This window comes from Lynx rufus, unplaced genomic scaffold (genome assembly GCF_022079265.1).
Source record: "Lynx rufus isolate CCGP_SWC_20201006 ecotype Redwood Valley unplaced genomic scaffold, mLynRuf1.p SCAF_18, whole genome shotgun sequence".
Classification (NCBI taxonomy): domain Eukaryota; kingdom Metazoa; phylum Chordata; class Mammalia; order Carnivora; family Felidae; genus Lynx; species Lynx rufus.
Genome location: NW_025814832.1, coordinates 29,672,541 through 29,699,356, shown reverse-complemented (window position 1 = coordinate 29,699,356; position 26,816 = coordinate 29,672,541). Strand labels below are relative to the sequence as shown.

Here is a 26,816-nt window from a genome sequence, read left to right as displayed (position 1 = left end):
GTTTCTATTTTCAGGTCTTTCTTGAAAGCCTTATTCTCTTGTGTGTCTGTGCATCTAGATTTTCTGCTCTCATTTTTCAGCTTAGTTCCAACACTAGGTTTGACTGTTGTGGGGCCTCAAAAGGTCAAGTGGGGATGGTTCAAATAGGGGCAACACTGGCTACCCAATCCCAACACAGCTCAAACATTTCACAGATGACAAATTCTATGTAACATATTACTTAGAGATTAAGAGAGGCAAGAATACAGGATGGAAAAGCAATCAAGAGTCAGCCTTCAGTGCTAGGGTCTTGAATCAAGAGGGTCTTAGTCACCAAGTCTTTGTTAAGTGCTCACAGAAAATTAAGTACACAGATCAACTGTATTGTACTATATTATTCAATCAATCAATAACGTAACTAAAGGAAAACTAAGTACAGAGCATTTGGCCATAGAGGGACTACAGAAAAAGTCCAAGACTCAGAGCCTAGCCTTGAGGAGGTTATACTCTGTTGGTGCAACACGTGCAAAATAACCAGAGCAAAAAATTAGAGTATATGATTTGTTACAGAAACAAGTTTTAAAACAAGCTCATTACTTCTCCTTCCTGACTTCCCTATTTCTATAAATGGTGCCATCATGGGGTGTCTGGGTGGCTCAGTTGGTTGAGCATCGGACTCGGTTTCTGCTCGGGTCATGATCACACGGTTCATGAGTTCGAGCCCCACACTGGGCTCACTGCTGTCAGCACGGAGTTCACTTTGGATCCTCTGTCCCCCTCCCACGCTGTCTCTCTCTCAAAAATAAATAAAACATTAAAAAAAAATTAAAGAAAAATGGTGCCATCATTCAAAAACTCCTTTTGCCCCCACATCCAGGCATCCGGATTTGAACCCCCATTGCTGACTCCTTCCCTCTTACCCATTTCCATCAACCTAGGGTCCCTTCCTTCTCAAGGTCTATTTATTTATCCAGCAAGCATAAGCACGGAATGGGCAGATAGAATCCCAAGCAGGCTCTATGCTGTCACCACAGAGCCCGACATGGGGTTTGATTTCACAGTGAGCCAAAATCAAAAGTCAGACGCTTAACCGACTAAGCCACCCAGGTGTCCCCCTCTTAAAATCTTTTTAAATCTCTCCTTCCTTTCTTACCTCTGCCCCTACCCCAACCCCTTCTTCACCTGCTTCTTGAATTTCTCCTGGCCATCCTATATAAAACCCCTATACTAACCCTTGTAAAACACTGATTTCACGAGAGATGGTAAGAACGGGGACCTGATAACTGTCGAAATTTAAGCTTTTTGAGCTGGAATTCCAGCTTTTCTAGAATTTGGTTCTAACTTCCCAGATTTCTCTCCCACCACACTCCTACTGGAACTACCTGCCTGAACCAGCCAAAAACCTGTTCCTATATGGTTTCTCTATTTACATCACCGTCCAGTGTTTTCTTAGCCAGTTTTCCCCAGTCTTTAAGGCCTGGATCAAATGCTACCTCCTCACTGACAGAATCATGTTTCCATTCCACTTCTCCCCAATTTCCTGAAGAAACTGCCTGCATTTTAGCATTTACAGTTCTTGCCTTGTACCTGTATCTTTTTAATAATGCTTTATCCACCCAGGATCACCTTTACCGAACTTAAGGTAAAGACAGATTGAACTTAATTAATTTTCATAATACCTCACATAACAGGTATTTCTTAAAAATCTTTTTATGTTTACTTATTTTTGAGACAGAAACAGAGCATGAGCAGATGAGGGGCAGAGGGAGAGGGAGACACAGAACCCGAAGCAGGCTTCAGGCTCTGAGCTGTCAACACAGAGCCTGATGGGGGGCCTGAACCCACCAACTGTGAGATCATGACCTGAGCTGAAGTCGGATGCTTAACCGACTGAGCCACCCGGGCGCCCCACATAACAGGTATTTCTTATGGACTGATTATAGTAATGACAGGAATTCAGAAAAGGCTGAAGTCATCAAGAGACAGTCCGTGGACAAGGAGAATCTGGGATGGGTTTTAAAGCATTCAGTTAAGCAAAGGAGAACAGGGTTTCCAGGGAAGGAGAGCAATGTGTGCTGATGGGACAAGAACACATCTGACTTAGCAAAGCAAGAAGACGCTCAGGAAGCCACCAAGAGGCGGCAGGAGGCGTGCGGCAGTGGGACGACCTGATTCCACAGAAGTGCTCTTCTGGGAGCAGAATGCCAAGTGGACAGAAGGGACGTGGGGAGACACCTGAAGCACTGGGACCAGTAGAGGCTTCTATAATAATTCTGGCAATCCACAGAGTGACAAGGACCTAGACTAAAATAGTGCTAAACCCCAAGCACTGGTTCGTTCACCTGGCCAAGTTCACACCAATAAGTCACAAGAACTGTGAAGGTGAATGACGGATAAGAATGGAAGGAATCTGAACACCGCCCCTAATGTCACTCTAATGGGAAAAATCAAAGGCCAGTATCAGCTCTAAAGTCTACAGACACCATTGTCCTTCCCCCACTCACAATCTCTACTCTCCCTCAAAAACAGGTCTGTCCCTCTCCTATTTCAAAATATAACTCTAAATCTAGCCTATTAAACTCAGCTTAAGTCAAATTACTTCAACGTCCCTATTCATATTCGTGAATCAAACAAATTTCAGGGACCCATGGGTGGCTCTGTCAGTTGGGCATCTGACTCTTGATTTCAGCTCGGGTCATGTTATCACGGTTCGTGGGATTGAGCCCTGGGATGGGCTCTGCACTGACAGCACAGAGCCTGCTTGGGATTCTCTCTCTCTCTCTCTCTCTCTCTCTCAAAATAAATAAACTTAAAAAACAACAACAACATCTAATTCCAGTGTAGTTTTATCTATATCTGGTTAGATGTCTCTGGACAAGTGGTTTGATTAGAGTCAGGGTGTCCTCTTTTTGTGAAATGGTGCCATTAGTACCTGCTTCACTAGGATACTTGATAAATGAATTAAATGAGTGTCTTTGGAGTGCTTTGAGCTCCTTAGAGAACAGTTCCATATATACAGAAGACTGTGACCTGCCTGCAACTGCAGATTTTGCAAATGTAACCTGGGTTCAACAACCTGAAGGGGGGTTCTTATTAAGAAAGCTCAGGCCATTGGAGGAAACAGCCTGGAGGCTCTGGTACATAAGAGGTCTCTGCGCAAGGCAATCTCTAGGCATCCTACCTGTCACCATCCTGCCCAATCTGTGTTCACTTAAAGAGGCCTCCAAGGGCCTCTTCTAGCCCATAGGAAAGTTAACTTATTAACCCTTCAGCAGAGTACTACCTGCTAACAAGGTTAACCTGTATTTCCTTAACAGAAATATGATTTAGCAATTAGAGCAAAGGCCGCTCTAACTACAGCACTAGGCTGTGTTCCTCAGCTTTGCTCAGAGTACGCTATCGACGATGACTCGTTAAGGTGTTCAAGTGTGTGTGTCTCCCAACACAGACATAACCAAGCTTTGGCCGCTGCAGGAAAATAGAGCTCTGTTCTTTACCCTACTTTGGATTATTCTCACTTCAAACATTCTGCCTCAGCGAAGCGGCCACTTCTCAAATACATGGTCGCAATTCTGAAGCAGTATGTGTATACTCACTGGTGCCCACCGCTCCCGAAGTTTCAGCCCCAATCCGCGGCTTTTCCCTCTGTCTGAGACTGAGGCACGGGGGTCTGAGAAGCGGGGCCCCACCACAATGTCCCCAAATCGCCGATGCATGTCAGCCGGGAGCACTTAGCTGACGCTTCTCCGCAGCCCGCGGGGCCGGGACAGTACGCAGCTCCCGCCGCCGCGCGCAGCAGTGGGAGGAGGCGCCGGGAGGGGGACCGGGCGCCCTGCTGGGGAAGGGGCGTGATCGCTGACAGCTTGCGGCGAGGGCAAGCCGAAGCGCGAGCTGCTAGGAGACGCCGCCACTGGACCCTGGGAGGAGGTGTAGGGGGGGCAGCGGGGGCGGCGAGGGGGCTCGAGGACAGACAGAAGCGGCCGCGGCTACTCACTCAGCCAGGACTCCAGGCTCTCCCCTTCCGCCTCCGCCATATTGCAGCCGCCCGGGCCGGCCCTGCGGCCTCAAACCTCGCGAGAACTTGCAAGAGATGAGCCGGGGCGGGGCGTGCATGGGGCCTGAGAGGAGAGAGCCCCGCCGCCGACGGTCGAATCAGACTGCGACGGATGAGAAGCCGAATGTTTCCTTTCGATTCTTCCCTTTGGACCTCGGAGTGAGAGACTCTTAACGTCCGGACTAATAGGGTGACGCACAGATTTAGGACCCTGTGGAGCTTTTTCCCCGCCTGCCGTCCCTCGCTCAGGCACGCCGAGGACGGCCCTGTTGGGGTCCTTGTGGCCAGCCAAGATGGCTGCGCCCGCGGTGAAGGCTGCGCGAGGGTGGTCGGTTCTGGCGCTGGGCGTACGGAATCGTCTCCTGCGGTTTCCAGGGTAGGAGGGCGGCGGGAAGCCGGGGGGGCCGCTTGGGTCTTCACGGAGAGACCTGCAGGGAAGGAAAGGACCACAAGCGGACCGTGCGGGGACCTGGACAGAGCCTGCGGGCCAGGACACCTGGGTCCAAGACTCTGAATTAGCGGCGTGACTTTGGGCCAGTGCGAAGGTTTCGTGATTGTTCCCGGCTATGGGGTTCTGATTGGAAGCTGAAAGTGCGGTCTTACGAAAAGAGCTCAGTGCTGGGATTTTCTGTGTTGGGAGAGGTGGGGGGAGAGCTGCCTAGGCGGGGCGCCTATCCTGTGATTTCAGGAGGCTCTCCTTACCGTTGGCACTTGACGAGGGGGAGACTTTCCTGGCCTTTTTGGGGGGAGTTTACTTACCTCTTGGGACAAGAGCCAGAATTACTGCGTTCAGGTTTGCCTAACGCTCACCCTGCCTCTCTCTCCTCGACGGGTTGGCAAACATGCCTATTAAGTAAGGCCTTTTCTCTTGTGGGGTCAACTTTTGCCCGCCTCTTCCTCTTCCCCCTCTTAGGCTAACCCAGGTGAGGGGGAGCCGCTATGGTCCTGAATACAAGGATCCACAGGTTGACAAAGAATATTACCGTAAGCCATTGGCAGAGCTGACGGAGGAGGAGAAGTATGAGCGGGAACTCAGGAAGACTCAGCATATCAAAGCTGCCCCAGCGTCGAAAACAAGCTCTGTGTTTGAAGACCCGGTGATCAGGTCAGATGGAAGCAAATACTTCTGTTCCACAGACTGGGACTATACCAGGGAGGGTCTGCAGTTAGGATTCTGTGGAATCCTAGGCCTTGGAAACCTAAACGTGTTGCTTTTCTTCTTGAAGTAAATTCACCAACATGATAATGAAAGGAGGAAACAAAGTCCTGGCCAGATCCCTCATGGCGCAGGTAAGCAGCTCGTCTCCCGTCTGCTTTCTTACAGCTTTGTATGTGGCTTTCACTTTAGCATAAAAAAGCACAAATTCGCATACCTGCCATTAGAATGACCTTCCTATGTATGGGTGGAGGTGGTGACTTTAATACATCCTGCAGGAGTCGGCCACCACCATTCACTCCCCCAATCACAAATCTTGGCCTGTTTGCCTGGTCCTCGCTCAGAAAGAGGGAGGCACTTAGGAACTTTGCCTTAGAAGTTCTGAGAGAGGAGCTGCACTGTTGTAGGAGAGCAGGATGGGAGGAGTAAAGGGCAAGGTACTAGCTCAACTGGGAAAACCCTGTAGGGAGGCTGGTGCGGTGTCTTTCAATGTATGCCTTTGCAGACTCTGGAAGCTGTGAAAAGGAAGCAGTTTGAGAAGTACCATGCTGCCTCTGCAGAGGAACGGGCATCCATCGAACGCAACCCCTATACCATCTTCCACCAAGCACTGAAAAACTGTGAGCCTGTGATTGGGCTGGTACCCATCCTCAGAGGCGGCCATTTCTACCAAGTGAGTGGTCAGGGCCGGAACGCAGGGCTGCCCACCCATGAAACAAGATGGTTGGGGGGGTGCTTGCGAGGGGTAGGGTCCAGAGCAAGGCCAAGATTGATAGTTTTATAGGGACTAGGTTCTGTCAGAATCTACTCGTCGGAGTCCTAGTGTAAAACTCACAGGCCGAAGATGGGAGGGGAAGAGAGCAAAGAATCATACGAATTACTTTTTCTGGAAGCCCACCCCACCCCCATTCTGTCCACTATGCCCTGTTCTAAATTGTAAGCTTCTTGCAGTGAGGGACTGTGTTTATAACTCCTCTTCATCTCCCGGTGCCTAGAGTAGCGCTTGACCCGTAACTGATACTTCATCACGATTTCCTGAACTGAATGAGGGGTCTGTTACTGCACTTAATTACACATCATTGTTATAAGCCAGTGTTCTCATCTTTTTTTTTTTTTTTTTAATTTGCTTTATTTTTGAAAGACAGAGAGCATGAGTGGGGGAGGGGCAGAGAGAAGGAGACACAGAATCTGAAGCAGGCTCCAGGCTCTGAGCTGTCAGCACAGAGCCCGATGCAGGGCTTGAACCCACAAACCGTGAGATCATGACCTGAACCGAAGTCGGACGCTTAACCGACTGAGCCACCCAGGCACCCATCATCTGCTTTTTTAACATAAACTTCACAAGGGAAGAGACTCTCATTAATGACTGTGTCCCTGGGGTCTTGTGTGGTACCTGGTATATAGTGGTGGTCTAGCAGATAATTTTTGGACAAGAGGATTGTGTTTATAGGCACCTGTGATCTGAGTTAGCTGAGTCACCCCAGCTCGATGGGGCTTTTCCCAGTTGATGTTTGTATCAACTTGGCTAAGGTTCCATTTAGAGGTGAAAGAGGTCTGTGCTTAATGAGCGTTTGCTCAGTGAACGCTTTTGTGTCTGCTACACTGAGGTCACTCGGGTGTGGGTAACTCACAAGAGGAGAAGCGAGGCCCTTCTTCTCAGGAGCGTTGCCAGGGCTGGGTCAGAGGGAACCTGTGGCTACCCCTTACAGCTTAGGGAGGAAGGAGGCTGCAGGCCTGGCAAGTTCTTGGACTAACTTGCCCACGTCTTGTCTCCTTCAGGTCCCCGTGCCACTAGCCGACCGGCGCCGTCGCTTCCTGGCCATGAAGTGGATGATTACTGAGTGCCGGGAGAAGAAGCACCGGCGGGTGCTGATGCCGGAGAAGTTGTCCCATGAGCTGCTGGAGGCTTTTCACAACCAGGGCCCTGTGATCAAGAAGAAGCATGACATGCACAAGATGGCCGAGGCCAACCGTGCGCTGGCTCACTACCGCTGGTGGTAGAGGGAGGGTAGGGGCCCTGGGAGGAGCCCGGGGCTCTTTGCTGCAAGAAGTAATGAAACACTTAAGGGTTAAGGATGTCGTTCCTTTTTCAGGGCAGGCAGGCCTCATAAGGATGGAGCAACATATGTATTGCTTGTTAGTCCTTTCTTTCGGGCCTAGAACTTGCTCTTCCTATCCCATCTCCTTACAATGAAGGAACATACCACTTTAGATTTCCTGCAGGAAACTTAGGGCCCATCCAGTCTCTCCCCTCAATTCGGGGGTAGAACTTAGGATGATACGAAAGGAAGCAGTTTTAATGTTAGAAAAGCTTTATTAGAAAACTGTCACCCTGAACTGGTGTAGCATGTGATGGGGTGCTGCCGTTTACTAAAACCGACTAGAAATACGTTTGCTTCCGAAGTGGTCCTTGTACAAAATGTAAAAAGCACTCTCTGGTGGGACTTGTGCTCTGCCCCTTGATATCCCAAAGTATCCCACCAGTAGCTATGGGTACCCATTTTACAGATGGGGAAACTGAGGCACCAAGACGGCTGTTGCACCAGTGGCTACACAAGGCAGTGGTTCTTAGAAGCTGCATTTCTCTGCCTGGCCCAGGTTGGAGGTGATGGGACAGTGGGGGGCAAGTCTGTTTGGTGTTTTCCCCAGTTCCCGAATCCAGAAGGAAAGGGGCTCGGGGCAGGACCACAGCATAAGTGGGAAACCGCTCAGGAGCTGTTGAGAGTCTGGAAGGACAGTCTTTGGGAGAGGCAGGAAGTCGGGTAGGTGAGAGGCCGGTGCTTCTGGTGCGGCAGCCTGACTGGGAGGCCTAGTCGGAGACCTCGCTATAGTAATACTTGTGGGCAGCCGGGGTCGTCTTCCAGCCGGCTGCCCGAAATTCGATGATCTCCAGCAGCAGCAGCTGGGCCAGGGAGCTGAGGCCACTTGGGAGCAGGAAGCCATCCCGGATCAGGACAAAGAGCTCATCCATGCGCTGTCGGTTCATCTTCTCCAGCTGCTCCCCCACCCGATGCAACTGGAGCACCAGGCAGTCCACCTGTGGGGGAGGGCAGTGGGAGGTGACCCCCAAGGCAGTGCCAGCCCATCACCGAGCAGCCGTGAACGGAGCGCTTGCAGGGTTCCGTGCTTGGCCCCATATGCTCATTTTCTCCTGTCATCCTCACACCACCTGGTGGGCATCAGCCACATTTTACGTGAAAGGAGACCAGTTCAGGACTTACCTAAGGTCTCTTGGGCCAGGCTGGGTGCAGGCCCTCTCTGTAAGCTGCCACTTAACCCAGCCGTTCTACCCCTCTCCTCACCTGCCTAACTGATGGGTTTCTGGGCCATGTGTATCCACAGCTGGATTCCTATCGCAGGTTAGCTTTCCTACTGGGGACAAAGCCTCTGAGCCTGTAGGTTTTGGCTGCTCTGTTCTGGATAAATTCCAGGCCTGGCAGCTTATCCTGGAACTGAGGCAGGCCTCGCATGTCCCCACCAGGCTCCTACCCTAAGAAGTGATGCTCTCGGATGCCTCCATGGACAACAGGCATCTGAGACTGCCCCCCCCCTCCACAGCTGTCCGAACGGGTCACCCACCTCCTCCTCCTTGTTCAGACTGTCAGGCTGGGCCAGCCGGAAGAGGCAGTCATAGACGGGGTTCACCAGGGCCATCATGGGCATGTTGTTCACCTGTGGGGGGAGAGTGGGGACCAGAGCACTGGTTTAGTGGCTGAAGGAGACAGGCTGTCTCTGCTGCACAGGGTGACTACCGGGGCCTCACCCTCAGGTAATCAAAGATGTTGCAGATAAAGGTGACATAGCAGACCCAGCCCTGCAGGGACCGGGCTCGCAGCTGCTCCCGAGCCTGGTACTCCTGCTGCAGCCGGTTCAGGAGTCCCCGTCGGAAGACACTCTGGCCTGCTTGCTTGCTCTCAGCCTGTGAGCCAGGGAAAGGATGGTGAGCAGAGGGCGGTGCCATGGCAACCCTCACCCAAGCTTCGGTGACAGAGGACCCTCCTGTCCATCTCTCTCCACCCGAGGGGAGCCCTGTGCATCTCTGCCCTGCTGGCCAGGCTTTCTGCCCTGTGCTGAGGTCTTTCTCAAAGCATCTTCCGCTTTACCAGTCCCGGCCAACCTGAATGATGGCATAGCACATGCGCCCTGCTTCTTTACTGAAGACGCAGTCCTGCAGAGAATGGTCCACAATCACATTGGCCACCTTCTCCAAGTCCACAGCACCTGGATCTGGGGTAGAGACAGGTGGGAATCCAGAGCTGCTGAATTACCACATTTGCCTCTACTTGCTTCTACAGGGATGGGAGATACTTACAAAAGAGCACTCCCATTATAAACCTGACGTGTAAAGAGACCAGAAGATACATGGAGAAGTAACCACACACAGGAGCAGCTCTACCGTGAGCCTGATGGCCCACTCAGAGGAAACCAGAAGGGTTATGTGGCCACTACAGACTAATCAAAGAAGGCCAGTTTTTTTAGGGCACACGTCATTTCCTGGCACTAGGCTGAGGAAGGAGCACTGAACAGCGATGTACTTGACAGCAATTTCACGGAAGAAAGTGTTCTTAACAATACAGTGTTCTTCTAATACATGAACCCTGACAAGAGCGGTCCAGGCAGGGCCTCCCCAACAGGCTTAGCTTGGCATGTGATGGGCATTACTAACTGTTAGCTGAGTCAAACTTCTGGGTGCTGCAGAAGGCACAGATCCAGGCCAATTACTACATCTCCTCTGCCAAGCACAACGCTCCATCCTCTGTCCCAAGTCAGCCAGCTCTGCACATTCAAGACAGCCTCCTGTGGCTGAAACCTGGTCCAATGTCAGGGCTCAGGAGACGACTCTCTTCTCTGTGCTCCAGCCCCTTTCATGGGAACTTGAACTTTAAAAAATGGCTTTACTGCCTGAGAGATGACTCTATGATTCACACTTTGAAATGCTGGTCTAAATGTAGCTTGTCCTCCAGTCCAAGAGTGACTTACTCGCTCCTGCTCACAGAAAGCAAAGGGACAGCTGGGCATTCTGGGCTGAGACTCAGGTCTCCAGGCCTGACACTTTGGACCATTCTGTACAGCTCAGGGGGGTGCCCATGCTCACCTTTGAGTGCTGTCTTCAGCAGCTGCTGAGTCTCTGCGTCAAAAGACTGGATTTTATACTCCTCTCTACCAGGCTCCCCCATGACCATTCAGCCCCAGCAGCTCTTTACTGGGGTGGGACTAATGACAGCACCTAGGGAGGAGGAGAGGGGCAAGGGAGAGGCCTCAGGTGTGCACTGTGGGGCCAGGTTCCGATCCTGCACGCCCCAGGCAGGGCTGGCCCGCACACTGAGACAGGTCCTCCCAGCCAGTCCGTTGCATTGGGCGGTTGGCTGAACGCCCACCAAGTTTGGCTTCTGGTGGAGACTGGGCACCAGCCAGGCACCTGCTGCTCAGTTTAAGAACCCCAGTAGCTTCTGGGATTACACAAGCGTAAAGAGGTGAAGGTGAACGTGCCTACCCTCTTGTCTCCACAGGAGGTAGGGTTATTCTCAGCTCATACCAATGTTGGGGTGGGGTGCGCGGCGCTGGGGGTGTGGATGGGGGCACATCAGACACTTGCCCTGTCTATATAAGCCAGCCTGGAAGCTGCTGGCCCAGCAGACTTCGGCGAATGGCCGGGCTGGGGACACCGGGCAGCTGTCTCAGCAGGGTTCCAAGTCCCGTCTCCCCTCCTTCGGCTTTAATCAGAGTCCCTCTCAGTCCCCAAACCCGCCCTTCCAGCCCTAGGCCTGGCCTGTGTGGGCGGGTGCGGGAGCCCGAACTGCCGCCGTCCCGGTCAACTTCTCCCAGGGACGGACTGGTTAAACTCGCCTCCCGAGCGGCAGAAACCCGGTCCTGCCCATTCAGGACTCCCAATTCCTGAGCTCCATTCTGGACCCTTCCTCTTAAAGAAGAGAGGAGCGGGATGACGCGTCTCCCAGCGGCGGTCCCTGTGGGAGTCCCCTCTCCGGACGCGGTGCCTCCCCGCTGGTCAAAGGAGACGACCTTGGGGTCTCCAGAGCCAGGCAGCTTCTCCAAACCCGGAACACCCTGCCCGGCGGCGCAGGGTCGCCGTCCGGAGTCCCGCGGGCGAGAGGCGGCACGAGCGTCGGAACCCACCTGCCGGGCCGGCGCCGCGCCCGCGTGCCCGGAGGCTGCTCGGAGAGCATGGTGCGCGCGACCCCGGCCGCCGCGCAGCAGCAGCTGGAGTGGCTGGTCGGGCCTCGAAGCCGCTTAGGTCATTTCCGAGCGCGGCGCCGGGGCGGAGCCCGGCGTGGATGGGGCGGGGCCCGGCCCGGCTCGGGAGGGGCGGGAGCAGTCTCGCCAGCGCCACCTGCCGGAGTCCCGGGGACGCTGTCCTCACCGCTCGTCCTTCGGAGGTCAGTGGCGGTACCACGGGGAACATCCGCGACGCTGTCCCCACCCTGTCCTCACTCGACTCGCCCGCGCCGGGCGAGACCTACTCCTCCGCCCACAGGAAGCCATTGGTAGCAAGTGGTGGCACCCTACCCCGTCCCAACGCCTGGGGCTCGGGCTAAAACGGGTTCCAAAGAGGAGACTTAAAGAGACCCTGCGGAGGTAGGGCAGTGATGGCTGGAGGGGTAGGAACTTACAGGTGGTGGCCTCTTGCCCCCGACGCGAGAAGGCAGGGGTGCCTGTAACGGCTGGATCACTGCTCCCCTTTCCTTCTCTCCTACTCCCAAGTACAAACAGTACTGGTAAAATAAGTTGAAAACCAGTGGACCAGCCCAAGAACCCCATCCCTCTGCTAGCCTGTGACCCGCGAAGTTCTGGGGTGACCCCGAAGTTGGTTAAGCTCCTAGCTTGGTCTTGGCTGGGGCTGGGAAAGAGGCATAGGCCTAGCAGCTTAGGGCCCTCCCCGAGGTCGGCCCTGGGTTGCAGAAGGGCAACCAGAAGGGGCTGGAAGAGAATTGCCTCGTTTCATGGTGTGGACAAGAAGTGTCCATGGTGACTTCCTGTTGCCAGAGTTCTCTCCTCTGATTAAAACAGCTGGCGGGAGTGGTCACCAGAAAAATGAGGAAGGACGGCTGTAGCAAAAGAAAGTAATGAGTAGAAGAGATGAAAAGAATAAAGTGTACTTTATTCCACTCAAGTGGAATTTCTTTAAAAATACATTCAGGCAGCTGCCTTCCTGCAGCCCCAACCCAGGCCTCCAGTGCCCCAAACCCTACCCACAGCCTAGATCTTCAGAATTAGCAGCCAAGAGCAGGGAAGCGTCAGGAGTCAGGGTCCCAAACATACCACAAAGCCCCAGGTCAGAGCCCAAACAGTTCTTATGACAGGAGTCCGAGGGCCACGACACCCACACAGGCTTGCTCCCAGCCTGTGCCTTCATCCTAAGTCACTGCAAAGGCTGGAGCCAGATCCCAGTCTCAGAGCAGGGTGAAGTCCTGCAGGGGACTCCTGTACTCCTCCATGCTGGCCTCCCCTGCACAGCCAACCCTGCAGGCTGGGCTGCCCTGGGTGGGTACGTAGGGGGGCAGAACTGGGTGGAAAGGGTGGTGCTTGTGTTCTGTAAATTCCCTCTCACCCCCGTCCCCCTAAGTGCGGTGTCTCCTCTGTGCACAGATGAGTAGATGTAAATTCTTGCGCTGACACCCCCCGCCCCCAATTGTGCCCTCAGCAGGCTGTCTGTCCGACCTTTTCCTTCTACCATCTGCTCACACGGCTGCTTCAGAGCTGTGGCCCTTCAGGAATGACAGAGGATACACACAGCACCTTGGGGCGCCCTGAGAGGGCAGCTGATGCCAACTGGCTCAGCTGTAAGCTTCCCCCCACCCCATGCAAGAGGAGTGATCCCAGGTAGACTAGGGAGAAGGGCCCCCATCTTCACCCACAGTCCTTCCCATCAGCACAACCCCCCACTGCCTTCAGGCTGCTGGGACCTGCCTACCACCCCCCCCCCGCCCTCCCCCCCCAGAGGCCCTCAGCTGTGCTCCGTTGTCCAGGGGAGAGAACAGCCTGAGTGGAAATTAAGACATGAAGATCTGGGCATGGGGTGCGGGTGGGGGGGGGGGCGGTTATAAAGTGACCAGTTCTTCCCCCAGAACTAGAAGCAAAGCTGGGTGAGGGATGCAACTACTTAGAAAAATGGCATCTGAGGAAGGCAACGGTCCCCTCCCTCACACTTTGTGAGGAGGGATGATGAGGAAGGGAAGATGGAAGTGAGATTAAGGAATGTGCTTGTAGCTTCAATGTGTATTAAATTAGTTGGTGGGAGTAAGAGCCTACACGTGAGGACCAGGCCCCTGCCAAGGGCCCGGGCCCAGTCCCAGCCTTCGTGCTCCGGCCACGGCCCCACCCAGAGCAGGGACAGTTCTCTGGGTAGAAGGGGCTAAGAACACAGGGTAGCAGCTGCTGCCTTTCCTGTGAGCATGGGCTACAGAGAAACCACCGCAAACTCCTCGGACCAGCATGGCTGTGTCCCCACAGACCGAGTCCTGTGTGCTCTCCTTGCCCTTCTGGTGACAGACACGCTGGCTGGCAGGGATGGAGCGGGCGGCAGCTCTCAGTGCAACACAAGATCGTAGGTGAGCCTGCCTTCCTTCGGGAGGTTGCCCTTCCTGCCCTCGGGCCTAGCTGTCCGCCTTCTTCATGTGGTGGAAGAGGTTACAGAAGAGCTCATACCAGAAGAACACGAAGCCGGTGGAGAGAGCAGCCTTCAGTAGGCTGGGGGACAGGCCCTTGAAGAAGCCCCTTGGGCCTTCCTCTCGAAGCACCTGCCGGGCACAATCCACGAGGCCCTTGTAGCTGCGAACCTGGGGAGAGGAACAGGGAGGGTACTTGGTGGAGAGCAGAAGAAGAGCTCAACATGTGGGTGTTGGCTGTACTCTTTTGTCAGCCCAGCACCCGGCACATCACAGCTCCCAATAAACACTTGCTGGACAAAGAAATGACAAGGCAAAAAGGACAGAAAAGTAGACCTTTTCTTTCTCTTCCAAGTGGACTAATAATTCAGACTGAACAGATGTACCTAGAAATCAGCACTGGACAGAGCTTCTACTGACTGCGCCTCTTAAGGACCCTCTTCCGAAAGGCGCCTCCAACCCTTTATCCCATCCCACCTGGTTCTCTTTGGGTGGTTGATCTGAATCTAGCCCTTGTTAGCTTTAGCCTCCAGTCTGGCCTTCTCAGTTGACCACATATTGCTGCCAGACTCGCGTCCCCAAGACACAGCTCCCTCCAAATCTCCAGTAACTCCCCGTGGTGTTGGCAGTGGTATTATAAAGAACCAAGGGGTGCCTGGCTGGCTCAGTTGGTAAAGTATGCAACTCTTAATCTCAGGGTTGTGAGTTTAAGCCCCACGTTAAGTGAAGAAAAGAAAGAAAGAAAGAAAGAAAGAAAGAAAGAAAGAAAGAAAGAAAGAAGAGAAAAGAAAAGAAAAAAGAAAAAAGAAAAGAAGGAAAGAAAGAAAAAGAGAAGAGGAAAGGGGAAGGGGAAGGAAGGGAAGGGATCAAGTCCACACTCCGTGGCCTGTATTCAGAGTGTTGCTCCATTTGGCCTCAACTTCCCTCCCTGATCTGTCGTCATCCACCACCGGTCCTCCCACAAAACCAGCCACACAGTCTGTTAGAAGCAGGGCCTAGCTCCTCTGCCCTGGGCTCTCGCCAACTGTCCAAACTCAAACCGTCCTTTCAGGACAAGGAGGAAAAAGGAGGTTATAAAAACCTTGTGAACAGCTCCATATTTGTTAAAATGTATACACGTATGTTTATGCAAAGAAACAAACCTAGAGCCAAAGATTCTGCATGACTGCTACCTGTGGGTAGGTGGTGTTGGGAGTCATGTGTGATTTTAATCTTTCCGTCTAGCAGACTTCTCTGAATTTCCTACAAAGATATATTACAACTAACTCCATTCTTTCCCTTCCCTCAAGTAAGAAATGCTCCCGCCCTTCCCTGACTCCCAATCCATCCCACCCCTCTCTTCTGGGTGAAGAATGAATCCATGTATGAGTCGATCAGATTTAATTCATTCCTCTCCAGGAACCACTACAGAATAAAGCAAACAACTCTATGTGCCGGTGGGAGTCTCCTTCTCCGTGTTCTTTAGTATTTTGGGGACCTTTCTCTGGCCCAAACTGAATCGAACGCTTTTTAAGAGGAAACACCGAGCTCTCCTTCACCTGGATCGTCCCACAGTGCCCAACATGCACGGGGCTTTGTGTGTGGCTTTCCCGCATTTCTGGGGTCCCCAGGGACAGGTCAGGGATGACAGAGCTGTGGGGGCTAATGCTGCCCAATGGGCAGGTGAGGGACAAGACTCAGAGCTCTCTGAGGGGGACGGCTCACCTGGCCAAAGGAGGCTCGGGCCTGCTCAAACCCTCCGACCTGCAGCCGTTTCTTGAAGAGGTCCAGGGGGTACGTGAGGGCCTTGCTGATGACTCCGGCTCCACTGCCACAGAGGAGGTTTTTGAGGTTCTCTGAATCAAAGTGGGATTGAGGGGGATAAAGGAGAGAAGTGTTATCGGGGGCAGACAAGTTCAAGGTCAAGAGCCTAGCCCTCCACCGTGAAACAAAGACCCACCAGCACCCTGAGTCTGAGAACCACACACAGCTATGTTGGGGAAGAGTGACAATGAGGATGGAACAGAAGTGAGGGCTTGCCGTCTGCCGTGTGACTCGGTTCAAGGCTCGGGAGGGACCAGGACGCCCACCGCTCTTCCCATCCTCCTCAAACAAGAACCAAACAAAAGACACAACCAAAACCAGGCTGCGTGTAAGTGGGACCTCAGACAAAAATGAAAACCATGACCAAAGTCAGAAATAAATTTTGACGGTGCCACCGATGGGGTGGCAAGATCCGAAAGCGAGGGAGGGTCTACAAGCAGCGGGACTGGTTTGGTTGGCTGGGTGTATTACAGAGCAAGGTCTGGAGAGCGGGATGTCTTAGCTTCTGACAGGAAGCCCTTCTTTCCCAGGTGGTTCAGAAGGAGATGTTCTGGCTTGGGGGAGGGGGTGCAGCGGTGACCCAGCTTCCCTTCGTGTGAGGGCTGTCTCACCGTTTTTCCTTCCCTCGGCAGGCATGACCCACTCATGAACGTGCTTCAGGGCGTTATAAAAGGAGAACTGGAAGCCAGCGTAGGGGAAGATGGCGATCAAGGTGGGGTTCAGGCCTTTGTAGAAGACCAAGGGGCCTTCGGTCCTGTACATGGTCACCACGGCATCTCGAAGGGTTTTATACACCTGGACAGACATGTGCAGCTCGAGTGAGCGTGGGTGCCGGTTTAGCCCTAGAACGCCGCCCATCACATGCATCTCCCCTCATCGAAAATCCCAGCTGCCAGGAGCATTACTTGTCCTGCCAAGAGGACAGAGAAAATATTGGACAAAAACTCCAACGGTGGGGTTTTCCAGCAACAACCTGTCTAGCTCTTTACAAAACTCGTCTGTCTGCACAAGTGCACACAAGAATGTGCCCAAAGACAGCTGCCACAGTGTTCCGCACAAAAGCAAAGACGCAATGTCCACCCCTGGGCACATGACGTCAAAAGAACACAGAGCAGCTGTTAAAACGTCATCTATGCGGCTGATAAGGGATCATCCCCCAAATAGACAGCTAAATGAGCACAGCGGAATGCAGAACAGGTATGGTGCTTATGGAGGAAAAAAACTATGCAGAGATTATCCCGCACAAAGATCCACAGGAAACAAGGAAGGGCGAGCATTACCTCCATGCGGGGAAAGGTGGGGGCAGGGGAAGAGGGAGATTGACTTTCACCATTTTAGATTCTCTGGGTATTTGCCAGGTGCATATATTTAACCTTTTGTGAACTGTCAGCAGGCCATCTCCATGTAGGAAGACAACAGGGCATGGATTTTCCTTCTACTCAACATATACTCTCTGCAGTGGACCAGAGGGGGTTGTGGGCGCAGTGAGGCACGGCCCAGACAGGGCAGCTGAGGGAGTTACTCTGCACGGAGAAGGGAGGACCCTGGCCGCCTCCTCACCACTTGGCTCCCAGACGCAGACAGCCACACTGAAGGATTTCGCCCCGGGGGATGTCCACGAAAGGGCCAGGACTCAGAGGAAGGCCATGAGGCAACAAGCCTGCCAGGCACCCACAGTCCCACTCTGCTTCCCTGTGCCCCCTTTAACACCAGGCTGGCAGCCAAGGGACACACACATCTGAGGAGAGCCTTCATAAACAACGGAGACCAGGGGCACCTGGCTGGCTCAGTCAGTAGAGTGTGCGACTCTTGATCTCAGGGTCATGAGTTGGAGACCCACGTTGGGCATAAAGATGACTTACAAAAAAATAAAAAAATAAAAAACCCAGAAAACATAATGATCGATGGGAGGCACAGAAATCATCTGGAAGGAAGAAACAGTATAGACAAAAGAAGAAAACTAACGGAAATGGAAACCAACCACAGAATTGGAAGTGATATTCTCAGGCCACAGAGAAGGGATCACCTCCGTGATATTTTTAAAAGAGGTAAGGGGAACGCCTGGGTGGCTCAGTCGGTTAAGCGTCCGACTTTGGCTTAGGTCATGATCTTGCAGTTTGTGAGTTTGAGCCCCTCGTCGGGCTGTCTGGTGTCAGTGCGGAGCCCACTTTGGATCCTCTGTCCCCCCCCTCTCTGCCCCTCCCCAGCTTTCGTGCTCTCTCTCTTTCAAAAATAAATAAGCATTAAAAAAAAAAAAAAAGGTAAGCTTCAGAGAACAAGACAAGCTCTTGAGAGAAAAATCTTTGTGAGTTTGAATTGGGCAAAGATTTCTTAGATAAAATACCCAAACCAAATCCATAAAAGAACAAATTGATAAACTGGACCTTACCAAATTAAAAGCATCTTCAAAAGAGACTATAAGAGACAGGGGCACCTGGGTGGCTCAGTTGGTTGAGCATCTGACTGCGGGTCAGGTCATGGTCTCCTGGTCTGTGGGTTCGAGTCCTGCGTCGGGCTCGCTGCAAAGCCCACTTCAGATCCTCTGTCCAATGTGTCCAGGAAAAAGGTCTGGACTAAAGGGTCCAGGAAGTACCCATCACAACAAATGACAGAGGGACCAGTGCACGTCACTGGTAAACTTCTAGAATGTCAGGAATCAGGAAGGGATCCTGAAAGCTCCCAAGGCAGGAAGGGTGATAGTTCCATATAAAGGGTCATTAATCAGAGTGATTCTGGACTTCTCCCCAGCAACACTGAGAGCTACCTAGAATTCTATACCCAAATCATGAGTCAAGTGTAAGTAAGGGTCAAATTAAGGCATTTTCTATCAAGGTTTCTCTAAAGAAGCCATATCTCATGTTGTGCTCCACCAAAATGAGGGATTAATCAAGAGAAGACACAGGACCCAGCAAGAGAATTTCTAACAGAACAGCTGGCAACAGTCCTGGGACAAAGAGTCCACACTGAAGCCAGAGGGTGAAGGCTGCCAGAGTGGAGGGCTCCAGAAGAGGCTCTGTAATAAAGTGGGACAGATGACCACAGGCTGACCCTATCAAGAGGATAACTTCGTGATGAGCATGCAGAAAGCTAAACAAATAAAATACAAGGCAATCACTAACTTCAGGCAAGACAAAAATATAAAAGAAAATGTAATCATAATGTATTTCAAGGCTCAGCAATAACATTTACATAATCATATCTGCAAGACACTGATATTGATCTAGCCAAAATCTAGAAATCAGGTATACTGTAATCAGACAAAGGAGGAAACACAAGCACACGAGGGTGATGGTAAAGAGGTAAACTCTCATCTTCCACAGTAGCCATCAAGAGTTACTGTCTGTAATTTAAAAATTAGAAAGAAAAAGAGACAGGGGCGCCTGGGTGGCTCAGTCAGTTGAGTGACCGACTTTGGCTCAGGTCACGATCTTGCAGTTTGTGAGTTCGAGCCCCGCGTTGGGCTCTGTGCTGATGGCTCAGAGCCTGAAGCCTGCCTCAGATTCTGTGTCTCCCTCTCTCTGCCCCTTCCCCGCTCATGCTCTGTCTCTCCGTCTCTCAAAAATGAATAAACGTTAAAAAAAATTTAAAAAATAAAATAAAAAAAGAAAGAAAGAAAAAGAGACAGAGATGTAGAAGGTTAAGCATGCTATGAAGAATTAGGAAGTAAATAACGGGAGAAGAGCCACGAGTATTAAAGTGGTTGCCTCTTGGGGACTGGAATCAGGGTGGCTGGTGTTTTCTTTATAATTCATGCAGAACCACCAGACTTTTTAACCTATATTGCTGATTAAGAAACATTTTAGGGGTGCCTGGGGGCTCAGTCGGTTAAGCATCTGACTTCAGCTCAGGTCATGATCTCGTGGTCTGTGATTCAAGCCCCACCTCAGGCTCTGTGGTGACAGCTCAGAGCCTGGAGCCTATTTCAGACTCTACGTCTCCCTTTCTCTGCCCCTCCCCTGCTCATGCCCTGTCTCTCTCTCTCTCTCTCCTTCAAAAATAAGATAAAAACATTAAAAAAAAGATGTTACCAAAAAAACCAGAAACATTTTAAAGTTGAGGATTTACACCATGGCCACTACTGATCTGCAGCTTTTTTTAAAAAAAAATTTTAGTGTTTTACTTATTTTTGAGAGAGAGAGAGAGAGACAGAGAATGAGCAGGGGAGGGGCAGAGAGAGAGGGGGACACAGAATCTGAAACAGGCTCCAGGCTCTGAGCTGTCAGCACAGAGCCCGACGTGGGGCTCGAACCCACGGACCGCGAGATCATGACCTGAGCCAAAGTTGGACCCTCAACTGACCGAGCCACCCAGGCGCCCCTGATCTGCAGCTCTTAAACAGATCTTTTCCATTCACTTTTGCACACAGATGATTTCCTGATCATTCCAGAATCTAGAATCCGCATCTCAATCACCTTAGCTAGAGGTAATGAGCTATTCTCTTTTCTCTTATATTTTTTCCTTCTCACAGACTTCTTTGGTTAATTTATTACTGAAGTATAATTGACATACAATGTTATATTAGTTTCAAGGCGCACCTTCTCATAGATTTTTTTTTTTTCCCTAAAGGCTGGGCAGTCATGGAAGAGGACTCTAGCATCCCAGAGCAGGGAAGGTGATGGAGTGTCATCCCTCATTTTTCCTCATCCCAGCAGCCACCATGTTGCTGAGGTCTGTCTGTCTTTTCCATCTACAAACACCTTTCGTCCCCATCTCTCTGCTCAGTGCCCAGGGCCCCTCATCTCATTTCCCCATTAGGAGAAACCTCTATTTCCCACTGAAGTGCCATACAGAGGGATCTAGTTCTCATGCTCCATTCATGAGCTCGCAGGTTGTTCCCAGGGCACTTTGCCCTTCTGAACCACAAAAGTCATCAGGATGTCTCTTGAACAAAAGGGCTTCACCAACCCAGGATCTCCAGCCCAGGCAACACCAAGAACCAGCAGAACTGAAACCACAGTTATTCTTAAGCAGAGCGTCATTCCCCACCCTAAAGCAGAAGGGAGACGGAAAAATTCTTCCGTTGAGAAGAATCGGGTTGAGCATGGGCACACGCGCACATACACGTGCACGCACACGTACTGCTGTTCTTATGTAAGTCCAGGAAACGGAGATTATGGTGGGGAGCTCTATTTCAGGATTTAATCCCTCCCTTTCACTCAGTAAGTTCTTCCTGGAATCTGACTCAAACTTTCGGCGTAAACCAAAAACAACTCTCACAATAACCCAGCAATACGATCTCAAGTCTCACTCTCCCGGACGCCCTCACCGTCCAGCCTGCTGTTCAGGATTTGTTCTGTCTCCCACGTGAGGCTGTGAGCACCCTGCACGGGGCTCAGCACAGTTACGGGTGTCACAGATGGACCAGCGGAAGGGACGCAAACCCCGGGTGCTCCCACTTTGTTTCCTCTAAGGAAAAGAGCCCCACCTCCTGGACCACCTTCGGCAGCTCATTCCCGCCCCCTCTGGCCCAGCCACTCACCTTGGGCTCACCCTGAGCTGCAAAGCGGGTGCGCAGGACGTCCACAGGGTGCACGGCGAGGGTGGCCGTGCTGGCAGACAGGCCTCCGCACACAAAGTGCACTGAGAAGTCGCGGGCATCGTACTTGCTGGCTCTGTGCACCAGCTCGGTCAGCAGTTCAAACGACAGAAACTGCAAGAGCATGCGACAAAGTTACTGACAACCCCCCCCACCCAAAAACGCCACCATGATCCACGCGCGGCCTGGTTCTACAGGCGAGGAAATATTCTTCTTAGGCAGCGACGGGACACGATAAACATCTAATTTTGTTCAGAGCACAAATGCCATTTTCTACTCACATTTTCTACTGTGAGGAGAGCCAAATATCCAAAGGGTTAAGAAAATATCCGAGAAAAAATTTTACATCAGAAAGTTCTACTCCTCAACTGAGTTTCCTCACAACCAGGGAAGCAAGGCCCTTATTTGATTCTCGGTAGGCAACCCCGGGGCTCACCTGGCGGTGGCACCGTTTGACAGACGTTCTGCCCTGGAGCAGAAATTCTCTTGGGAGAATTCCACATGTTCCACATTCTATGGCGTAAACCCCCTTTGCTCAGATCTTCCCCAGCCAACTCAGATGGGCCAGGGTCCCGAGAGCACGCTGCTGTATTTATTCATCACGCTGCGGTACCTGAGTGCCAGCTGCTGAGGCTGAAAGGCACGGGCACGTCAACTCATGAGCTCCCGACCCGAGCCATCGCTGTGATGTCATAGAAAAGCAGGCAGGGACTGCTCGGGCCCCAGCTGCCCAGGTGGGCATCCCGGCTCGGCTGCCTTTCCGGCTAGTGACTTTGGTTGGGGTCATTACCTAAGCTCTCTCTGCCTGGTCTTCCGTCTATAACACAGGAGTGACCACAGAACACCCCTCAAAGCGCTTAAAGCAGAGCCGGGCTCACCATTAGCACCACACGCAGGCAGCCCACTACCACCACTCCGACTGTACGGCTGCAAGCCATCCGCCACGAAATCAACCGGCACCGAGCCGCACGAATGTGTGAACAAAAGCCAAGGAGCCTGAATTCTCATCCTGGCCCCACCACTGCCAGGCTGTGTGGCCTCTGGCGGCTCGCTGACCCTCTCTGTGATCCACGTAACGTCTATTCTACCTCCCTCACAATGCTGCTGGGAAGTCTAAAGGAAGCACAGACGTGAAAATGCTATTTTGAAAAAATGCAAAGATTTGTATCGCCCTTTGCCAAGCATGGCGTCAAGACGGTCTCCTAGGGGCAACATCTAATATTCAGTCGGTGCAAAGTGCCCGCGGTGGGGAGGAGGTGCGCAAGGGAATACCCGTGGTATAACTCAGTCTGACTATCTTCAATTTCAGACTTCAAACTTCAGGTAGTTTCGCAGTTAAGACAAGTAAGAAGTGTGGTGACCGCTCCTGCTGCCCTACCCAGACAGGGTCCCCGCAGGCCCCACCCTCCCTGTGTTCCTCTATTGAACAACTCCAACCCAGGGGCCTGGCCCGTTCCCCTGCCACCTACTTGGACAGCTCCATAGCCTATAGAGAGAAGCTGGGCTGGGATGTGTCCTTTCCAGAATGCTGTCGGGCCTTCCTCCAGCAAAATCTGTCTCGCAGCCTGGAGGATCCCGTGGTATTTTGCACCGGGATCACTGCGAGACAGGCGCTCAATCTGAAGCTAGGGATCAAAATTGAAAAAGTCAGGACAACAGGAGCAGGTGTGGGGTGAGAAGGAGAACTTTCAGAAAAGGTTAACAAAGGCAGCAAAGTGCTTCTCCTTGACAAAACTCCAAGAAGAGAGAACTTGCCCTCTAGCCCATTATGTGGAACGAGGGGAAAAAGGTACCTGGAAACGGATCTTGATGACATCCAAGGGGCTGATCATCACCCGCGTGACAAGTCCAGACACAGACCCAGCCACCGCCACCTCGGAACTGGAGATATTCCTGCCATCAGCTTGGGGGTCATAGCCAACCATCCCTGCCCCTGGCCCATACAACGTCCATCAGTTTCAGGCTGCAAGCAAGAGACGTGGAGTAAACACCAGAGCAAGTTCTTAGGGTCTCTGCTCATATGCCACCTCCTCAGAGCAGTCCTCCCGGACCATTCCATCTAAAACAGCACCTACATGCCCTCTTGTCCCCTCGCCCTGATTTAGTCTTCTTTATGGCATTAGCACACTGGACGTTTATTCTGCACGCTTCTTGTCACCCTCCCCCCCTGGAATGTGAGCCCGTGAAAATGTGGCCTGGCTCCCATTTGCCCATCCCTGTATTTCCAGAGCCTGGAACAGAGCCCAGCATGGTGAGTGGTCATATTTGTTAACTGAATGAACAAACAGGCTTGGGCGGAAATCATTCACTTCCAGAGATCAGCTTGCTTTCCAAGACACCTGGCTCTATGGCCAACTCCCATCCAAGGTAAAGTCCCAGGCTGAGCCAGCATGACAGCAGATGAGCATGGAGGGAGACGTCAGACATGCAGGCTCCAGGAACGGCCCATGGGACTCTCCAACAAGCCCACGTGATCCCAAGGAAGAGCCCAGAGACTCCTTAGCTTTCTCCATTGCCTCCCCAGCTGCAGCAATGGGGGGGGGGGGGTGCTGCTAGGCTTTGAAATGATACTTCCTGGCCCACCCGATCTCCACTGACCTCCTCGACCTCACCCTGGACCTCTCTTCAGCCACTTCAATCAGGGTGGGCTCCGCTCCGGACAAGTTTCTGGAAAACACTGCTTGAGTTCCTACTGCCAGCCTCGCCTCTGCATCTACTGTCCCCCATGTCTGAAACACAGTGGCTCTTCCCCACCTCATATGCCCCCACTCACTCTTCCCCTGTAGCTCCTCCCCCTGCACCAGGGCTCAGCTAAAGAGCATCCCCGCCACGGACCGGACTCCTGTCCTCTCTAGCATTCACAGCACTCGCTCTGGTTGAGAACCACTGTTGTCAAGAAACACTAGCAATGGTGTATAAAATGACATGCATTACATCACTCTTTGTAAAACTGGATATAACACAAAGGGATGGATAAATACACTAAGTCACATCCAAGCAATGGACTCGTACGTCGCCATTAAGAAGAACGAGCCAGAGTGATACGCACACTTGAAAAGATGTCCATAATACACTGAAACGTGAGGCAAAAAAAAAAGCAGCAGGTTTCAGAACTGCGTGTCTAGCAAAACCCCATTTTTGCAAAAGTAAACCAGCAAGACCTATGACACTGTGTAGGGTAGTAGAGAGCACGGGGCAAAGTCTGGAACAGCGCACCCCCCAACAGGCTGGTTAAGATCACCTTTACGGGAAGGGTTGGGAAAGGAAGACAGAAAATACATCTCTCCCTTTCTCTTTCTTTTTTTTAATGTTTATTTTACTTCTGGGAGAGAGAGAGAGAGAGAGAGAGAGAGAGAGAGAGAGAGAGAGAGGAGAGAGAGTGTGTGCGTGCACGTGCGTGAGCGGGGGAGGGACAGAGAGAGAGGGAGACAGAGGTTCTGCAGTGGGCTCCGGACAGCAGACAGCCCAATGTGGGGCTCGAACTCACAAAACATGAGACCATGACCTGAGCCATAGTCAGACGCTTAACCGACTGAGCCACCCAGGCACTCCTCTCCCTTTTTCTTTACATAATTCTATATCATATGAATTTGTTACAAAACTAAATATAAATGATTTTAGAAGGAACCGCAGAACCAACCTAGTTTTTGAATACTAACAGTTACAATAAAGTCGGTGCCCACAGAGAGACAAGGTCCATCCCACCACTGATTCTTTTTCTCCTCTGGAACTCTGAGAGCCCCAAACTCACGCTTCTGAAAGTAGGAAAGTAGTGCTTCAATCCATCCTTAAAATTAACAAGGCATTTCCATGGGGCTCTCTCAGCAAAGTATTCTAAAATATTTTATTAAAAGTCTAATGGTATGGGAGCACCTGGGTGACTCCAGTCGGTAGAGCATCCAACTCTTAATCTCAGGGTCATGAATTCAATCCTCGCACTGGGCGCGGAGCCTACTTAAAAAGAAAAAAGTCTCAGGGCACCTGGGTGGCTCAGTCGTTTAAGCATCTGACTCTTGATTTCGGCTCAGGTCATGATCTCACAGTTCATGGGATCAAGCCCCGCATCAGAGTCTGCACTGACAGTGTGGAACCTGTTTGGGATTCTCTATCTCCCTCTCTCCCTGTCCCTCCCCTCTCAAAATAAATCAACATATATTAAAACAAAAACAAAAAAAGCCTCATGATGTGAAACTGCCACCCCTCCAGGAATGTGTCCGTTTCTCGGCACTTTCTTCCCCACACTCTCAAAGGAGGAGGGAGATCTGGTCTTGCCCACCAACTTCTGAGACATTAATTCAAGCTGCTTCTCTCCAGGCACCTGTGAGAAACAGATGATTGACAGGCAAAACCTCGACTGCTGAGGTCTCACTGAGCAGGGTGAGCTCTCTGCCATCAGGAAGGGAATGAGGTATTTCTACAGATAAGCTGCTGTGCATAGCTGGACATAACATTAAATCTCATATCAATAAACTTAAGTTCTGCCTCCCTAGTACCCCGAGAGGCTTATTTAACCTGGGTTCCCATCCCTCTCCTGGAAAATGAGAATGATGTCCGCCCTGCCCAGCCCAGACTGCTGGGAGGATCATGCACGATAACATATGTGGTAAAGTTTTGTAAAAAAAGGTAAAAGTTTTATACACGTGAAAGGGCTGGTTAAATATAGTTCAGTAGTGACCTTACGTTTCCCGCTTGCTGGATTTCCTTCTTGTACCAGTAAGCCTTGATATTTATCTAGAGACAAAATAAAAATGAAATAGAGCTATACGCATGATATATAGACTAGAGCACCCAGAGGATGGGGGGCCGCTGGAGTGAGTGGCAGGGTGGATGGCGTGCGTGAGAGTTTGCCTTGGCCAGGCCATCCCCCTTCTCTTACTGCGGAAGCCCCTGAGATCGGATATGAATGGTGAGCTCGGGTGCCCGTGTGCCCAAGTGTTCAACGGGGGGGGGGGGGGGGGGGGGGATGTCCCCGCAGGTGTCCCCGCGTGTGGACGCAGGTGTCCAGGAGTGGCTCGGAGCGTCTTCTCCCCGAGTCCGAGAAGATGCCAGCCAAACAGGCACCCACGTGTATGGGTGTCCCGCGTGTGTGCGGTTTTGCCTCCTGCGCCGCTGAAGATGCTTCTTAGGTCAGGCGTGACACGAGTGCGTACAGACCCTGCTCCCTCGTGAGTGCTGGCGCGCGTGTGCGACCCCCGGGTCCCCAAACGCACGGTGAGGAAGTAAGAGGTAGAGGTCACTCACCCGGCACGAAGGGCGCGGCCCGGCTCCGCGCGCTTCTCTTCCTATCTACTCCAGCAGTCTCACAGCAACCCTAACTGAACTCGGCAGTAACTGACGGGCTCCGGGGCCAATCACTGCGCAGCTTCCGACATACGCTGGACCAATAGTTGTACAGCCGTAGAACCGCAACACCTCTCGCAAGGTGTAGCTGGGTAATGTAGTCCGCCGCTACGAAGGCGGGTCCCCGTGCAAGAAGTAGAGCTTTCTGGGAGATGTAGTCTCGCCGCGCGCGTGGCGCGTCCCCAAGTCAGGCTGCGCCCTTGGAGGTCTCGGCGCCAAGTGGTGTGTGGCTTTCGTCGTCCAACCGGCAGGTGGAAGCTTGGGGTGCGCTGAACTTGACCCGTTTTCCTCAAAACCCTCGTAGTCTCAGAACCCGGACAATCT

The 26,816-nt window shown here is 52.1% G+C and overlaps 4 protein-coding genes across 14 annotated transcripts in view; 1 reads left to right on the top strand and 3 right to left on the bottom strand.

The window, feature by feature from the left end:
* GGA3 (golgi associated, gamma adaptin ear containing, ARF binding protein 3) overlaps positions 1 to 4,100 on the bottom strand; it is a 16,146-nt gene extending 12,046 nt beyond the window's left edge. Inside the window, exon 1 of one of the 2 annotated variants that reach the window (XM_047081410.1) lies at positions 3,974 to 4,100. In XM_047081410.1, the coding sequence (XP_046937366.1) occupies positions 3,974 to 4,013 (40 nt within the window). In that variant the 5' untranslated portion in view covers positions 4,014 to 4,100. Of the gene's footprint in view, positions 1 to 3,575; positions 3,646 to 3,973 lie in introns of those variants that run through there. The other variant, XM_047081412.1, reaches the window with a different exon arrangement.
* MRPS7 (mitochondrial ribosomal protein S7) lies at positions 4,092 to 7,578 on the top strand. 2 transcript variants are annotated; one of them, XM_047081424.1, is made up of 5 exons: positions 4,092 to 4,409; positions 4,947 to 5,138; positions 5,260 to 5,323; positions 5,695 to 5,862; positions 6,969 to 7,578. In XM_047081424.1, the coding sequence occupies exons 1-5, from the start codon at positions 4,327 to 4,329 to the stop codon at positions 7,188 to 7,190; spliced, it is 729 nt and encodes a 242-aa protein (XP_046937380.1). In that variant the 5' UTR covers positions 4,092 to 4,326; the 3' UTR covers positions 7,191 to 7,578. The 2 variants fall into 2 exon arrangements, with proteins under 2 accessions (XP_046937380.1, XP_046937381.1); XM_047081425.1 differs by having other exon boundaries at positions 4,124 to 4,192.
* MIF4GD (MIF4G domain containing) lies at positions 7,484 to 13,941 on the bottom strand. 2 transcript variants are annotated; one of them, XM_047081427.1, is made up of 6 exons: positions 13,854 to 13,941; positions 10,285 to 10,416; positions 9,307 to 9,416; positions 8,953 to 9,108; positions 8,769 to 8,861; positions 7,484 to 8,226 (listed from the first exon to the last, which is right to left on the bottom strand). In XM_047081427.1, exons 2-6 carry the CDS (start codon positions 10,370 to 10,372, stop codon positions 7,999 to 8,001), a joined length of 675 nt encoding a protein of 224 aa, XP_046937383.1. In that variant the 5' UTR covers positions 10,373 to 10,416; positions 13,854 to 13,941; the 3' UTR covers positions 7,484 to 7,998. The 2 variants fall into 2 exon arrangements, with proteins under 2 accessions (XP_046937383.1, XP_046937382.1); XM_047081426.1 differs by lacking the exon at positions 13,854 to 13,941 and adding an exon at positions 11,325 to 12,195.
* SLC25A19 (solute carrier family 25 member 19) lies at positions 12,286 to 26,816 on the bottom strand. Of its 8 annotated transcripts, none has more exons than XM_047081419.1 (9): positions 26,394 to 26,816; positions 25,828 to 25,883; positions 23,751 to 23,819; positions 22,946 to 23,115; positions 22,622 to 22,777; positions 21,096 to 21,266; positions 16,228 to 16,411; positions 15,518 to 15,648; positions 12,286 to 13,984 (listed from the first exon to the last, which is right to left on the bottom strand). In XM_047081419.1, the coding sequence occupies exons 4-9, from the start codon at positions 23,075 to 23,077 to the stop codon at positions 13,802 to 13,804; spliced, it is 957 nt and encodes a 318-aa protein (XP_046937375.1). In that variant the 5' UTR covers positions 23,078 to 23,115; positions 23,751 to 23,819; positions 25,828 to 25,883; positions 26,394 to 26,816; the 3' UTR covers positions 12,286 to 13,801. The 8 variants fall into 8 exon arrangements, with proteins under 8 accessions (XP_046937375.1, XP_046937374.1, XP_046937376.1 ...); XM_047081418.1 differs by having other exon boundaries at positions 23,751 to 23,829; positions 25,833 to 25,883; XM_047081420.1 differs by having other exon boundaries at positions 25,833 to 25,883.

Excerpts from the sequence above, each read along its gene's own strand:
- MRPS7 (XM_047081424.1), top strand. The coding sequence starts at position 4,327 with ATGGCTGCGCCCGCGGTGAAGGCTGCGCGAGGGTGGTCGGTTCTGGCG. Across the intron at positions 5,139-5,259 it reads TTTGAAGACCCGGTGATCAG|TAAATTCACCAACATGATAA; the intron begins GTCAGATGGAAG and ends TTCTTCTTGAAG. Across the intron at positions 5,863-6,968 it reads GAGGCGGCCATTTCTACCAA|GTCCCCGTGCCACTAGCCGA; the intron begins GTGAGTGGTCAG and ends TGTCTCCTTCAG.
- MIF4GD (XM_047081427.1), bottom strand. The coding sequence starts at position 10,372 with ATGGTCATGGGGGAGCCTGGTAGAGAGGAGTATAAAATCCAGTCTTTT. Across the intron at positions 9,109-9,306 it reads TGTGCTATGCCATCATTCAG|GCTGAGAGCAAGCAAGCAGG; the intron begins GTTGGCCGGGAC and ends CCTGGCTCACAG. Across the intron at positions 8,227-8,768 it reads GTCTGAACAAGGAGGAGGAG|GTGGACTGCCTGGTGCTCCA; the intron begins GTGGGTGACCCG and ends CCTCCCCCACAG.
- SLC25A19 (XM_047081415.1), bottom strand. The coding sequence starts at position 23,911 with ATGAGGTGGGGAAGAGCCACTGTGTTTCAGACATGGGGGACAGTAGAT. Across the intron at positions 21,267-22,621 it reads TAGGCTATGGAGCTGTCCAA|TTTCTGTCGTTTGAACTGCT; the intron begins GTAGGTGGCAGG and ends ATGCTCTTGCAG. Across the intron at positions 15,649-16,227 it reads TGCCGAGGGAAGGAAAAACG|AGAACCTCAAAAACCTCCTC; the intron begins GTGAGACAGCCC and ends ACTTTGATTCAG.